This window comes from Onthophagus taurus, chromosome 5 (genome assembly GCF_036711975.1).
Source record: "Onthophagus taurus isolate NC chromosome 5, IU_Otau_3.0, whole genome shotgun sequence".
NCBI classification, from domain to species: domain Eukaryota; kingdom Metazoa; phylum Arthropoda; class Insecta; order Coleoptera; family Scarabaeidae; genus Onthophagus; species Onthophagus taurus.
Window position 1 is genome coordinate 9500041 of NC_091970.1, and position 12235 is coordinate 9512275.

General features: G+C 25.9%; 1 protein-coding gene across 3 annotated transcripts in view; it reads left to right on the forward strand.

Annotated features, from left to right (window-relative positions):
• The window catches only part of LOC111418380 (Kinesin family member 19A), a 68691-nt gene that overhangs the window by 1840 nt on the left and 54616 nt on the right, over positions 1 to 12235 (forward strand). For 2 of the 3 annotated variants that reach the window (XR_011640289.1, XM_071195740.1), the window contains 2 exons: positions 238 to 1626; positions 11880 to 12040. Coding sequence is in view for 1 of the 3 variants with exons in the window: in XM_071195740.1 (XP_071051841.1) it covers positions 1477 to 1626; positions 11880 to 12040 (311 nt within the window). In the remaining 2 variants the exon portion in view is untranslated. The remainder of the gene's footprint in view (positions 1 to 237; positions 1627 to 11879; positions 12041 to 12235) is intronic. The other variant, XR_011640290.1, reaches the window with a different exon arrangement.

Below are 12235 nucleotides of genomic sequence, written 5' to 3' on the forward strand. Positions count from 1 at the left end.
GGTCGAATGATTTTTTCCCTTTAAATTTTAATTTAATAATTTTTTTTTGTAGAGTCATTGGTTAAAATTTCGTTTTGGGTGATTTTAACAAATTTATCTATAATGTGTGTCTACTCTAATCCTTTCAGAAATAAAGGATAACTTTTAGTTATTAAGATAAAAAATTAATTAATATTTTTAGACGTTATCAAAGATTTTATTGTTAAATAATAAAATTATTTACACATTCTTTTTTAGGTTGGAATAGAAGAAAATAAAAAATGCGTGACATAATAACACGAAAATATATTTAATTTCAACGTGATACATAAAAGTCTGGAGGGATTAAATTGCAACTGCGTTCTTTTACTGTTTATCTGGTTTCTAGATTCTTCATTTATTTCCTTTGGAATGCTTACTAACAGCTTGCTATTTGCTGCTGATTAAATTGTTATTGCCGTGTAAAAAGGCGTACATTTCCATTGCCTATGTCATACATTCCATACTTACTAATTTGGAATGATCACAAATCGTTTAAGGCATTAATCATTGTTTTTTTGATTAATTAATTTGATTAAATGCTTTTCGAATTGTTAAATTTTAGTAATAACTTAGCAATTAATTTTATTTAATTTTATTTAAAATTCAAATTCAATTGCGCCATCTCTTGCGCAACGATTTAAACATGTCATAACGGCGTAATATTGGTTGCCTATCTTTAAAATAATTTAATTATTAGAATTAAACAAATTTAAATTATACTTTTCCAAGTAGAGCTTAAAATCATTAATCATCTTCTATTAAATCGATAATCTATTAACAAGACCCTCTTTTTCGCTCCTTTCCCCCCATTCAAAACGTTAATTAACATTTAAAATGCGCTCAATTTTCATTTTAGCTATAGAAGAACCATAATAAACGGTGAATTTCGATTTATCGGGGGTAAATTTAACCAAGGTTACCAAAATCGAAGATTAACCTTTAAGCGTCAACGCGGAAACCTCTTAAACTGTCAAGTTGATTGACATTTCAGGTTAACTTATATGTCAATGAGTGCTTACGGTTAAATTATTTATCATTTTGACCTTAACACCGCTTTTATTTAAAGAAATTGTACCAGAAATTTCTTTTATAAAGATAGAATTGATGTTTATACAGCATAAATTGAGCAATTTAGCTACGAATGATTAATGATAAGTTTTAAATTAAATTAGTTTTAAAAGATAACCACAGATAATTCTTATCGTTTTTAATAAACGTTTAACAAAAGCACAAAAATAGCTTTAACGAAAAACGAAAGCTAAACGGTTACCATGGTATTAACGTAGTCAACATCATAAAAGCTCTTTCTCGACGTAGCTTTAGGGTTTGGTCAGTAACGAATAGTCTTTGGAAGCGACCGGAGGTTTGAACGCAAAGCTTTTATTATTATCAGAAAATTGAAATTAATTGTAAATAAATTTTGTTTTGGATTAATTTTTTGTTAATTTAAAAAAAATGGCCTCGGAAAACGTGCCATCTAGCTCTGATAGTGACCAATCGAGGAAAACGCCGAAAAGTTCGCAAGATAAGCTCATGGTAGCTGTTAGGATTAGGCCGTTAAAACAAGATGAAGCTGTACGGTGTTTGTACGCTTTACATAACAAGGTAAAAATAACTTTATTTAGGAGTTTTATTTTGTTTTATAACATTTTATTGATCAAAACAATCTATTTTTTTTTTGATCAAATTGAAATTAAATGAAATCACTTATTCATGCAAAAGTGGTAGTTTGGAACTTTCAAGCAATGTGTGGTTCTGGTCATGTCCCAAACAGGATCTAGTCTTCTGGTCACCGTGTTCAGTTTTCTGCGAGCAATATCTAGTCTTCTGCATACAGTATTTAGTGTATACAGTATCTTCTGCAATGCAACCTCGTGTTTAGTCTTTTATCTAGTCTTTCTAAAGCAGTATCTAATCCTTTACAATGAGAACCTGGTGTAAACTATCAGGCGATCTTTAAACAGTATCGTCTGGAATTCAGTATTTCGTCTTCTGCAAGCAGAATTTGGTCTCTGCAAGCAATATTTAGATTTCTGTAAGTGGTATCTAGACTTCTACAAGCAGCATTTAGCAATCTGCAAACAATATCTATTCTTTGCAAGGAGCATCTACTCTTTTGCAAGCAATATTTATCCTTTTACAGTATTCTACCCTTCAATTTGTTCGTCGTTCTATGGTCTATCACCTGTTTTGAATAATCTTTTGGTTTCCTGTTTGTTTCGTTTTGATTATGTCTCTTATTTTCTGTTTCATCTCTAAGATGTTCTTCTTGTCTTCGCCACATTAATTTATTTCATCTTCCATCTCCACAGATCATTTAATTCTCTCTTTTCATTCTTAATTCGTTGTTGCGTACTCAGTTTTTTTTTAATTAAAAACTTTGAAAGCTTGTTATACATAAATATGTAGCACAAAAAGTGTGATTATCACGTGATTTACGACGAGTACGATTTTATACCATTATTGCCGCGATATCTTGTTATTTCCCGTAATACTCTATAATTTTAACATCAAAGCAAAAAAATATCGGAAGGTACAAATCAATTCCGCTCCACTTTACATAAAACAATCAGTTTTTAAATATTTTAAATTTAAAATTTTCGTTTAAACGTCAGTTTAATGTTTAAACATCATTTTTGACGTTTATCGTTTTTTTATTTAATTCATTTTATTAGTAGGGCACGCATAGATAACTTATATAGAGATTTTTGTACACGGCACCAGCGCTCCGAACGGCTCGGCCCAGTACTAATATTAAATAGCGGCTAACGTGATAAATCTAAAATTTAATATTTTCTAATTTTTTTGTGTGGAATTAAATAAAAAAATAAAATCATTTGTGGATTTTAATAATCTTTTTATTAAAATTATTATCATAAACATAAAGTCTTATTTCAATATAAGAGAACAATAACTATTAACAATGTGTAATGATTAATGATACACTATTAAAAATTTTACGATGTAATTTAACTCTTCGGTATAAGGTGAAATATTACTGCGAAAAAGTGATAAATTCACCTAAATTCTAATAGGTTGCAACACGTTTGAGAGTCAAAATAACTTTGTTAAAAGATGTTAAAAATACGGTGTTAATCTGTTTATTCCTCACAGTGTAACTTTACACTTTATAATACCTTATACCCCTTTCCATTTTGTAGCATTAAATGTAATGCCAATATTGTGTCTAAACTTGAAATTGACTGCTTAAAAAGTTGTCTCTTTGGTAATAATTTTCTTTTATTTCTTTAGGATGTTATACTCTGGCGCTGGAATTTCCTCTTATACATCACTGCTTTCCTGTATAAATGTTGGGCTTTTGGTGATAAGTCGTCTTGTTTGTGGACACCAACTTCCTCCAATAAACTCTCCCTTTGTTTAGCTGTCAAAAAATATCCAATAATGATCCCGATTAACGCTGTTTCCCCATTAAGCGGGGTTACCCTGTAATATGAAATCAAACTTTATAAAAATTATACTACATTCTTTTGTAATAAAAGGGAAATTAAACGTTTTTTGCATGATATTTCGTTTATTAATAAATAACTCTTATTAAGAGTTATATGCCATTATAGATAATTTAACCAGAGCTTTTCAAAATAAACGATTTATAAAACACATAATTTCTTACAAAAAATGCCTCAGTCCTAACAACATTTTGATAATGTTATACACATACTGGCAAATTTAATGATGGTATTACTCCTTTCAACAATTCGTTGTTACGTCCAACATCCTCTTGTCGAAAAGGCTTATCACAAACTCGAAAATTATTATAAACCCTTCACACTGAAGCAGGTTTTCTCGCACACAACATAAAACCCATCTTTGATATATTTCTGGATACATTTGTGGGTTTGGAAATCGGTAGAAACTTCCATACCTTTGTACGCATCCACTAATGGCGCAACTTTTTGACATTTTCTGCTACAAGAAAATAAGATGCATATATATTTATTTTACAAATACCTAATCCAGTTCCATAATCAATGTTTAAATTTCAGAGGTTTTTTATGAGCATTATTTTAAGGGCAACTTATATTTAAAATTTATTGTGAAACTGGAGATCATAATATAATAATATGAAATAAATAAAAAAAAGTATATCAAATGTACTTACCACGAATAAAATTTCGTAAATTTCTTTAAAATTTACTATCAAACACAAAGCCGCATCAAAACACTAACCAACTTGACAAACAACTTAGAAAACAGTAGAAAAACAAATTGACGAAACGACTACTTAAATCCTAAAATATTTATTAATTTAAACTGCCAAGATAAAGTAGATATCTACATAATATAACGCAATATAACGCCATCTATTCCGTCGGCCCGATACTAAAAATGACGTCACTTTGTACGAACACGACGTTAATAAGTGCCAGGGGTATGAGGGCACGGAAATTTTGTAACAAAACGATACGATTTCCCCCCTCCACTCGTTCTGATTAAAAGAACAGCATACTATTCAGAGGGAAATTAAAATTTCAAGTTAGCAAAAAATAGTATTAACAAACACTGTTCCTGAAGTAATTCTAAACAAATTTTGTTAACAACATTTTTTGATTAAATCAACAATAAGGATATAACCTCAAAAATATTAATTTTTGTAGCATACTATTCAGTGGGAAATTAAAATTTCAAGTTAGAAAAAAATTGTTTTAACAAGCACTGTTCCTGGAGCAATTCTTAACAAACATTGTTAACAACATTTTTTGATTTAATCAATAATTAAGGAGATAACCTCAAAATAATAATTTTTATGTTTTTATACATAATTATACTTATATGCTTAATTAATAGAGATGTAAAATTTTTTTATTAAGATAATTGATTCAAAATTGAAATTCAAATAAATTTCATTTAAAATATTTTTTGATAGAAACAATAATTATTGAGATAATTAATTTTGATAGCATACTATTCAGAGGGAAATTAAAATTTCAAGTTAGCAAAAAATTGTATTAACAAACACTGTTCCTGAAGTAATTCTACACAAAATTTGTTAACAACATTTTTTGATTAAATCAACAATAAGGATATAACCTCAAAAATATTAATTTTTGTAGCATACTGTTCAGTAGGAAATTAAAATTTCAATTTAGAAAAAAATTGTTTTAACAAACACTGTTCCTGGAGCAATTCTTAACAAACATTGTTAACAAAATTTTTTGATTTAATCAATAATTAAGGAGATAACCTCAAAATAATAACTTTTCCGTTTTTATACATAATTACACTTGGATGCTTAATTAATACAAATATAAAATTTTTTTATTGAGATAATTGATTCAAAATCGAAATTGAAACAAATTTTATTTAAAACATTTTTTGATAGAAACAATAATTATTGAGATAATTAATTTTGATAGCATACTATTCAGAGGGAAATTAAAATTTCAAGTTAGCAAAAAATTGTATTAACAAACACTGTTCCTGAAGTAATTCTAAACAAATTTTGTTAACAACATTTTTTGGTTAAATCAACAATAAGGATATAACCTCAAAAATATTAATTTTTGTAGCATACTGTTCAGTGGGAAATTAAAATTTCAAGTTAGAAAAAAATTGTTTTAACAAGCACTGTTCCTGGAGCAATTCTTAACAAACATTGTTAACAACATTTTTTGATTTAATCAATAATTAAGGAGATAACCTCAAAATAATAATTTTTATGTTTTTATACATAATTATACTTATATGCTTAATTAATAGAGATGTAAAATTTTTTTATTAAGATAATTGATTCAAAATTGAAATTCAAATAAATTTTATTTAAAACATTTTTTGATAGAAACAATAATTATTGAGATAATTAATTTTGATAGCATACTATTCAGAGGGAAATTAAAATTTCAAGTTAGCAAAAAATTTTATTAACAAACACTGTTCCTGAAGTAATTCTAAACAAATTTTGTTAACAACATTTTTTGATTAAATCAACAATAAGGATATAACCTCAAAAATATTAATTTTTGTAGCATACTGTTCAGTGGGAAATTAAAATTTCAAGTTAGAAAAAAATTGTTTTAACAAACACTGTTCCTGGAGCAATTCTTAACAAACATTGTTAACAACATTTTTTGATTTAATCAATAATTAAGGAGATAACCTCAAAATAATAATTTTTCCGTTTTTATACATAATTACACTTGGATGCTTAATTAATAGAAATGTAAAATTTTTTTATTAAGATAATTGATTCAAAATTGAAATTGAAACAAATTTTATTTAAAATATTTTTTGATAGAAACAATAATTATTGAGATAATTAATTTTGATAGCATACTATTCAGAGGGAAATTAAAATTTCAAGTTAGCAAAAAATTGTATTAACAAACACTGTTCCTGAAGTAATTCTAAACAAATTTTGTTAACAACATTTTTTGATTAAATCAACAATAAGGATATAACTTCAAAAATATTAAGTTTTGTAGCATACTATTCAGTGGGAAATTAAAATTTCAAGTTAGAAAAAAATTGTTTTAACAAACACTGTTTCTGCAGCAATTCTTAACAAACATTGTTAACAAAATTTTTTGATTTAATCAATAATTAAGGAGATAACCTCAAAATAATAATTTTCCGTTTTTATACATAATTACACTTGGATGCTTAATTAATAGAGATGTAAAATTTTTTTATTAAGATAATTGATTCAAAATTGAAATTGAAACAAATTTTATTTAAAATATTTTTTGATAGAAACAATAATTATTGAGATAATTAACTTTGATACCATACTATTCAGAGGGAAATTAAAATTTCAAGTTAGCAAAAAATTGTATTAACAAACACTGTTCCTGAAGTAATTCTAAACAAATTTTGTTAACAACATTTTTTGATTAAATCAGTAATAAGGATATAACCTCAAAAATATTAATTTTTGTAGCATACTATTCAGTGGGAAATTAAAATTTCAAGTTAGAAAAAAATTGTTTTAACAAACACTGTTCCTGAAGCAATTCTTAACAAACATTGTTAACAAAATTTTTTGATTTAATCAATAATTAAGGAGATAACCTCAAAATAATAACTTTTCCGTTTTTATACATAATTACACTTGGATGCTTAATTAATAGAGATGTAAAATTTTTTTATTAAGATAATTGATTCAAAATTGAAATTGAAACAAATTTTATTTAAAACATTTTTTGATAGAAACAATAATTATTGAGATAATTAATTTTGATAGCATACTATTCAGAGGGAAATTAAAATTTCAAGTTAGCAAAAAATTTTATTAACAAACACTGTTCCTGAAGTAATTCTAAACAAATTTTGTTAACAACATTTTTTGATTAAATCAACAATAAGGATATAACCTCAAAAATATTAATTTTTGTAGCATACTGTTCAGTGGGAAATTAAAATTTCAAGTTAGAAAAAAATTGTTTTAACAAACACTGTTCCCGAAGCAATTCTTAACAAACATTGTTAACAAAATTTTTTGATTTAATCAATAATTAAGGAGATAACCTCAAAATAATAATTTTTCCGTTTTTATACATAATTACACTTGGATGCTTAATTAATAGAAATGTAAAATTTTTTTATTAAGATAATTGATTCAAAATCGAAATTGAAACAAATTTTATTTAAAACATTTTTTGATAGAAACAATAATTATTGAGATAATTAATTTTGATAGCATACTATTCAGAGGGAAATTAAAATTTCAAGTTAGCAAAAAATTTTATTAACAAACACTGTTCCTGAAGTAATTCTAAACAAATTTTGTTAACAACATTTTTTGATTAAATCAACAATAAGGATATAACCTCAAAAATATTAATTTTTGTAGCATACTGTTCAGTGGGAAATTAAAATTTCAAGTTAGAAAAAAATTGTTTTAACAAACACTGTTCCCGAAGCAATTCTTAACAAACATTGTTAACAAAATTTTTTGATTTAATCAATAATTAAGGAGATAACCTCAAAATAATAATTTTTCCGTTTTTATACATAATTACACTTGGATGCTTAATTAATAGAAATGTAAAATTTTTTTATTAAGATAATTGATTCAAAATCGAAATTGAAACAAATTTTATTTAAAACATTTTTTGATAGAAACAATAATTATTGAGATAATTAATTTTGATAGCATACTATTCAGAGGGAAATTAAAATATCAAGTTAGCAAAAAATTTTATTAACAAACACTGTTCCTGAAGTAATTCTAAACAAATTTTGTTAACAACATTTTTTGATTAAATCAACAATAAGGATATAACCTCAAAAATATTAATTTTTGTAGCATACTGTTCAGTGGGAAATTAAAATTTCAAGTTAGAAAAAAATTGTTTTAACAAACACTGTTCTTGAAGCTATTCTTAACAAACATTATTAACAAAATTTTTTGATTTAATCAATAATTAAGGAGATAACCTCAAAATAATAATTTTTCCGTTTTTATACATAATTACACTTGGATGCTTAATTAATAGAAATGTAAAATTTTTTTATTAAGATAATTGATTCAAAATCGAAATTGAAACAAATTTTATTTAAAACATTTTTTGATAGAAACAATAATTATTGAGATAATTAATTTTGATAGCATACTATTCAGAGGGAAATTAAAATTTCAAGTTAGCAAAAAATTGTATTAACAAACACTGTTCCTGAAGTAATTCTAAACAAAATTTGTTAACAACATTTTTTGATTAAATCAACAATAAGGATATAACCTCAAAAATATTAATTTTTGTAGCATACTGTTCAGTAGGAAATTAAAATTTCAATTTAGAAAAAAATTGTTTTAACAAACACTGTTCCTGGAGCAATTCTTAACAAACATTGTTAATAAAATTTTTTGATTTAATCAATAATTAAGGAGATAAATAAATAAATAAATAATCGTTTATTGCGCAAAGCTACAAATAAGCAAAAAAAAATCATAGCAGTTTAACAACAATGCATACATTAAATACAAGTTATTAGAACGAAAATAAGGAAAGCTACTAACTATTCGCTTCGCACAACCGCCGGGCGACAATTCAGGAACAACGACCTGATCTTCCATTGTCACCCTGATACAAAAGAGAAAAAAAAAATAAAGTATACAAAAATAAAAAGATTTAATAATACTAATAAAACTAACATTAATTCACATTCCGATTACTTAAATCAATCTACATCAGACACAATTAAGAGAAGAGAAAAAAGAAAAATGCGCATATATAAATTTTACAGACAATATAAAGATATCAAAAATTAAACGAAAACAAAAAAAATGAAAATAGAAAAAGCAAAATCAAATATGCCAGACCGTCAAATAACCAACCAGTACTACCAACTGAAAGCGTCGCCCAATACATTCAAATATCGTCCCTGACTGATAATCAAAGTCTGACTCTCGAGTAGCCCCGCATAAAGTGCCATTCGAAATCGCGCCACATCAGCAATCCTAAGCTCAATAGGCAACTCATTATATCAATTGTATATATGGTAGGAAAATGAACGTTTAAACATTGAAGTTCTGTGATACGGGGGATAAATGTCGTATCTTCCTCTTGTACCACGAGTCCGAACCAAACAGTTAAAACGAATTTTATTAAATAAATACTCAGGAGTTTCAGAGTTAATTAATTTATTATAAAATAGCAGCGTGTGAAGTTGTCTTCTATTACCCATTGACAATCACCCTGCTTCAGTTAGTTTATGAGTTATGGAATCGTATTTACGGATATTATAAATAAATCGTAAACAGTTATTTTGAACTACTTGAATGCGTTTAGCATCCAGAGTACCAATCGCAGGGTGATACACTGGAACCAAGTAATTAAATTGTGACAACACAAGTGCTTCACATAGTCTCCTTCTGAAGCGAGTAGGAAGACACGAGCGGTGAGGATATATCATCTGCAGGCCCATATATGCATTTTTTATGTACCGGCTAATTTGAGTGCCATATCTAAAATCATTTGACAAAGAAAGACCCAAACTCTTAGCCTCCTCGACAATGGGGAGGGTACATCCATCTATGTTAATGTTTATTAGATTTTTCAACTCCGCACAGACACGCCTTTAGATAAACTTAAAATAATAATTTTTCCGTTTTTATACATAATTATACTTAGATGCTTAATTAATAGAGATGTAAAAAATTTTTATTGAGAAAATTGATTCAAAATCGAAATTGAAACAAATTTTATTTAAAACATTTTTTGATAAAAACAATAATTATTGAGATAATTAATTTTGATAGCATACTATTCAGAGGGAAATTAAAATTTCAAATTAGCAAAAAATTGTATTAACAAACACTGTTCCTGAAGTAATTCTAAACGAATTTTGTTAACAACATTTTTTGATTAAATCAACAATAAGGATATAACCTCAAAAATATTAATTTTTGTACCATACTGTTCAGTGGGAAATTAAAATTTCAAGTTAGAAAAAAATTGTGTTAACAAACACTGTTCCTGGTGTAATTCTTAACAAACATTATTAACAAAATTTTTTGATTTAATCAATAATTAAGGAGATAACCTCAAAATAATAATTTTTTCGTTTTTATAAATAATTACACTTGGATACTTAATTAATAGAAATGCAAAATTTTTTTATTAAGATAATTGATTCAAAATCGAAATTGAAACAAATTTTATTTAAAACATTTTTTGATAGAAACAATAATTATTGAGATAATTAATTTTGATAGCATACTATTCAGAGGGAAATTAAAATTTCAAGTTAGCAAAAAATTGTGTTAACAAACACTGTTCCTGAAGTAATTCTAAACAAATTTTGTTAACAACATTTTTTGATTAAATCAACAATAAGGATATAACTTCAAAAATATTAAGTTTTGTACCATACTGTTCAGTGGGAAATTAAAATTTCAAGTTAGAAAAAAATTGTGTTAACAAACACTGTTCCTGGTGTAATTCTTAACAAACATTATTAACAAAATTTTTTGATTTAATCAATAATTAAGGAGATAACCTCAAAATAATAATTTTTTCGTTTTTATAAATAATTACACTTGGATGCTTAATTAATAGAAATGCAAAATTTTTTTATTAAGATAATTGATTCAAAATCGAAATTGAAACAAATTTTATTTAAAACATTTTTTGATAGAAACAATAATTATTGAGATAATTAATTTTGATAGCATACTATTCAGAGGGAAATTAAAATTTCAAGTTGGAAAAAAATTGTTTTAACAAACACTGTTCCTGAAGTAATTCTAAACAAATTTTGTTAACAACATTTTTTGATTAAATCAACAATAAGGATATAACTTCAAAAATATTAAGTTTTGTAGCATACTATTCAGTGGGAAATTAAAATTTCAAGTTAAAAAAAAATTGTTTTAACAAACACTGTTCCTGAAGCAATTCTTAACAAACTTTGTTAACAAAATTTTTTGATTTAATCAATAATTAAGGAAATAACCTCAAAATAATAATTTTTCCTTTTTATACATAATTATACTTAGATGCTTAATTAATAGAGATGTAAATTTTTTTTATTAAGATAATTGATTCAAAATCGAAATTGAAACAAATTTTATTTAAAACATTTTTTGATAAAAACAATAATTATTGAGATAATTAATTATTTTGATAGCATACTATTCAGAGGGAAATTAAAATTTCAAGTTAGCAAAAAATTTTATTAACAAACACTGTTCCTGAAGTAATTCTAAACAAAATTTGTTAACAACATTTTTTGATTAAATCAACGCTAAGGATATAACCTCAAAAAAAATTTTATATATATATTTTTATTGGGAAAACAACTTTTGTATGAAATTTTCTGCTGGGAACAAGTGGAGGGGGGAAATCGTATTGTTTCGTTACAAAAGTTGCCCTATTTATTAGTTATTTTTTTATTTTCAGAATGTTTATTTTGAAGATGAAAACGATAAAAACAACGCTCTACGTCAAAAACGAAGTTCCGATAAACAATACTTATTCGACGTGGTTTTCGGCGAGGAGGCGACGCAAGAGGAAGTTTACGATGTGACCACAAGCGGTTTGGTGAAAGACGTCCTAAACGGGTAAACTTAATCTATTATTAAAGTCGTGTGTTTATCGCTTGCTCGCATTAAACCATTAATTATTTATCACAAAACCGTTCGAGTTTGCTTTTGAGCGCGAACACCCGACGTTTTATTCGAGTTTTATTATTTTATTAATTAGGCTTTGCGTGTTCAATGAATAAAATGGGGTTTAGATTTTTTTTATTTCATTTT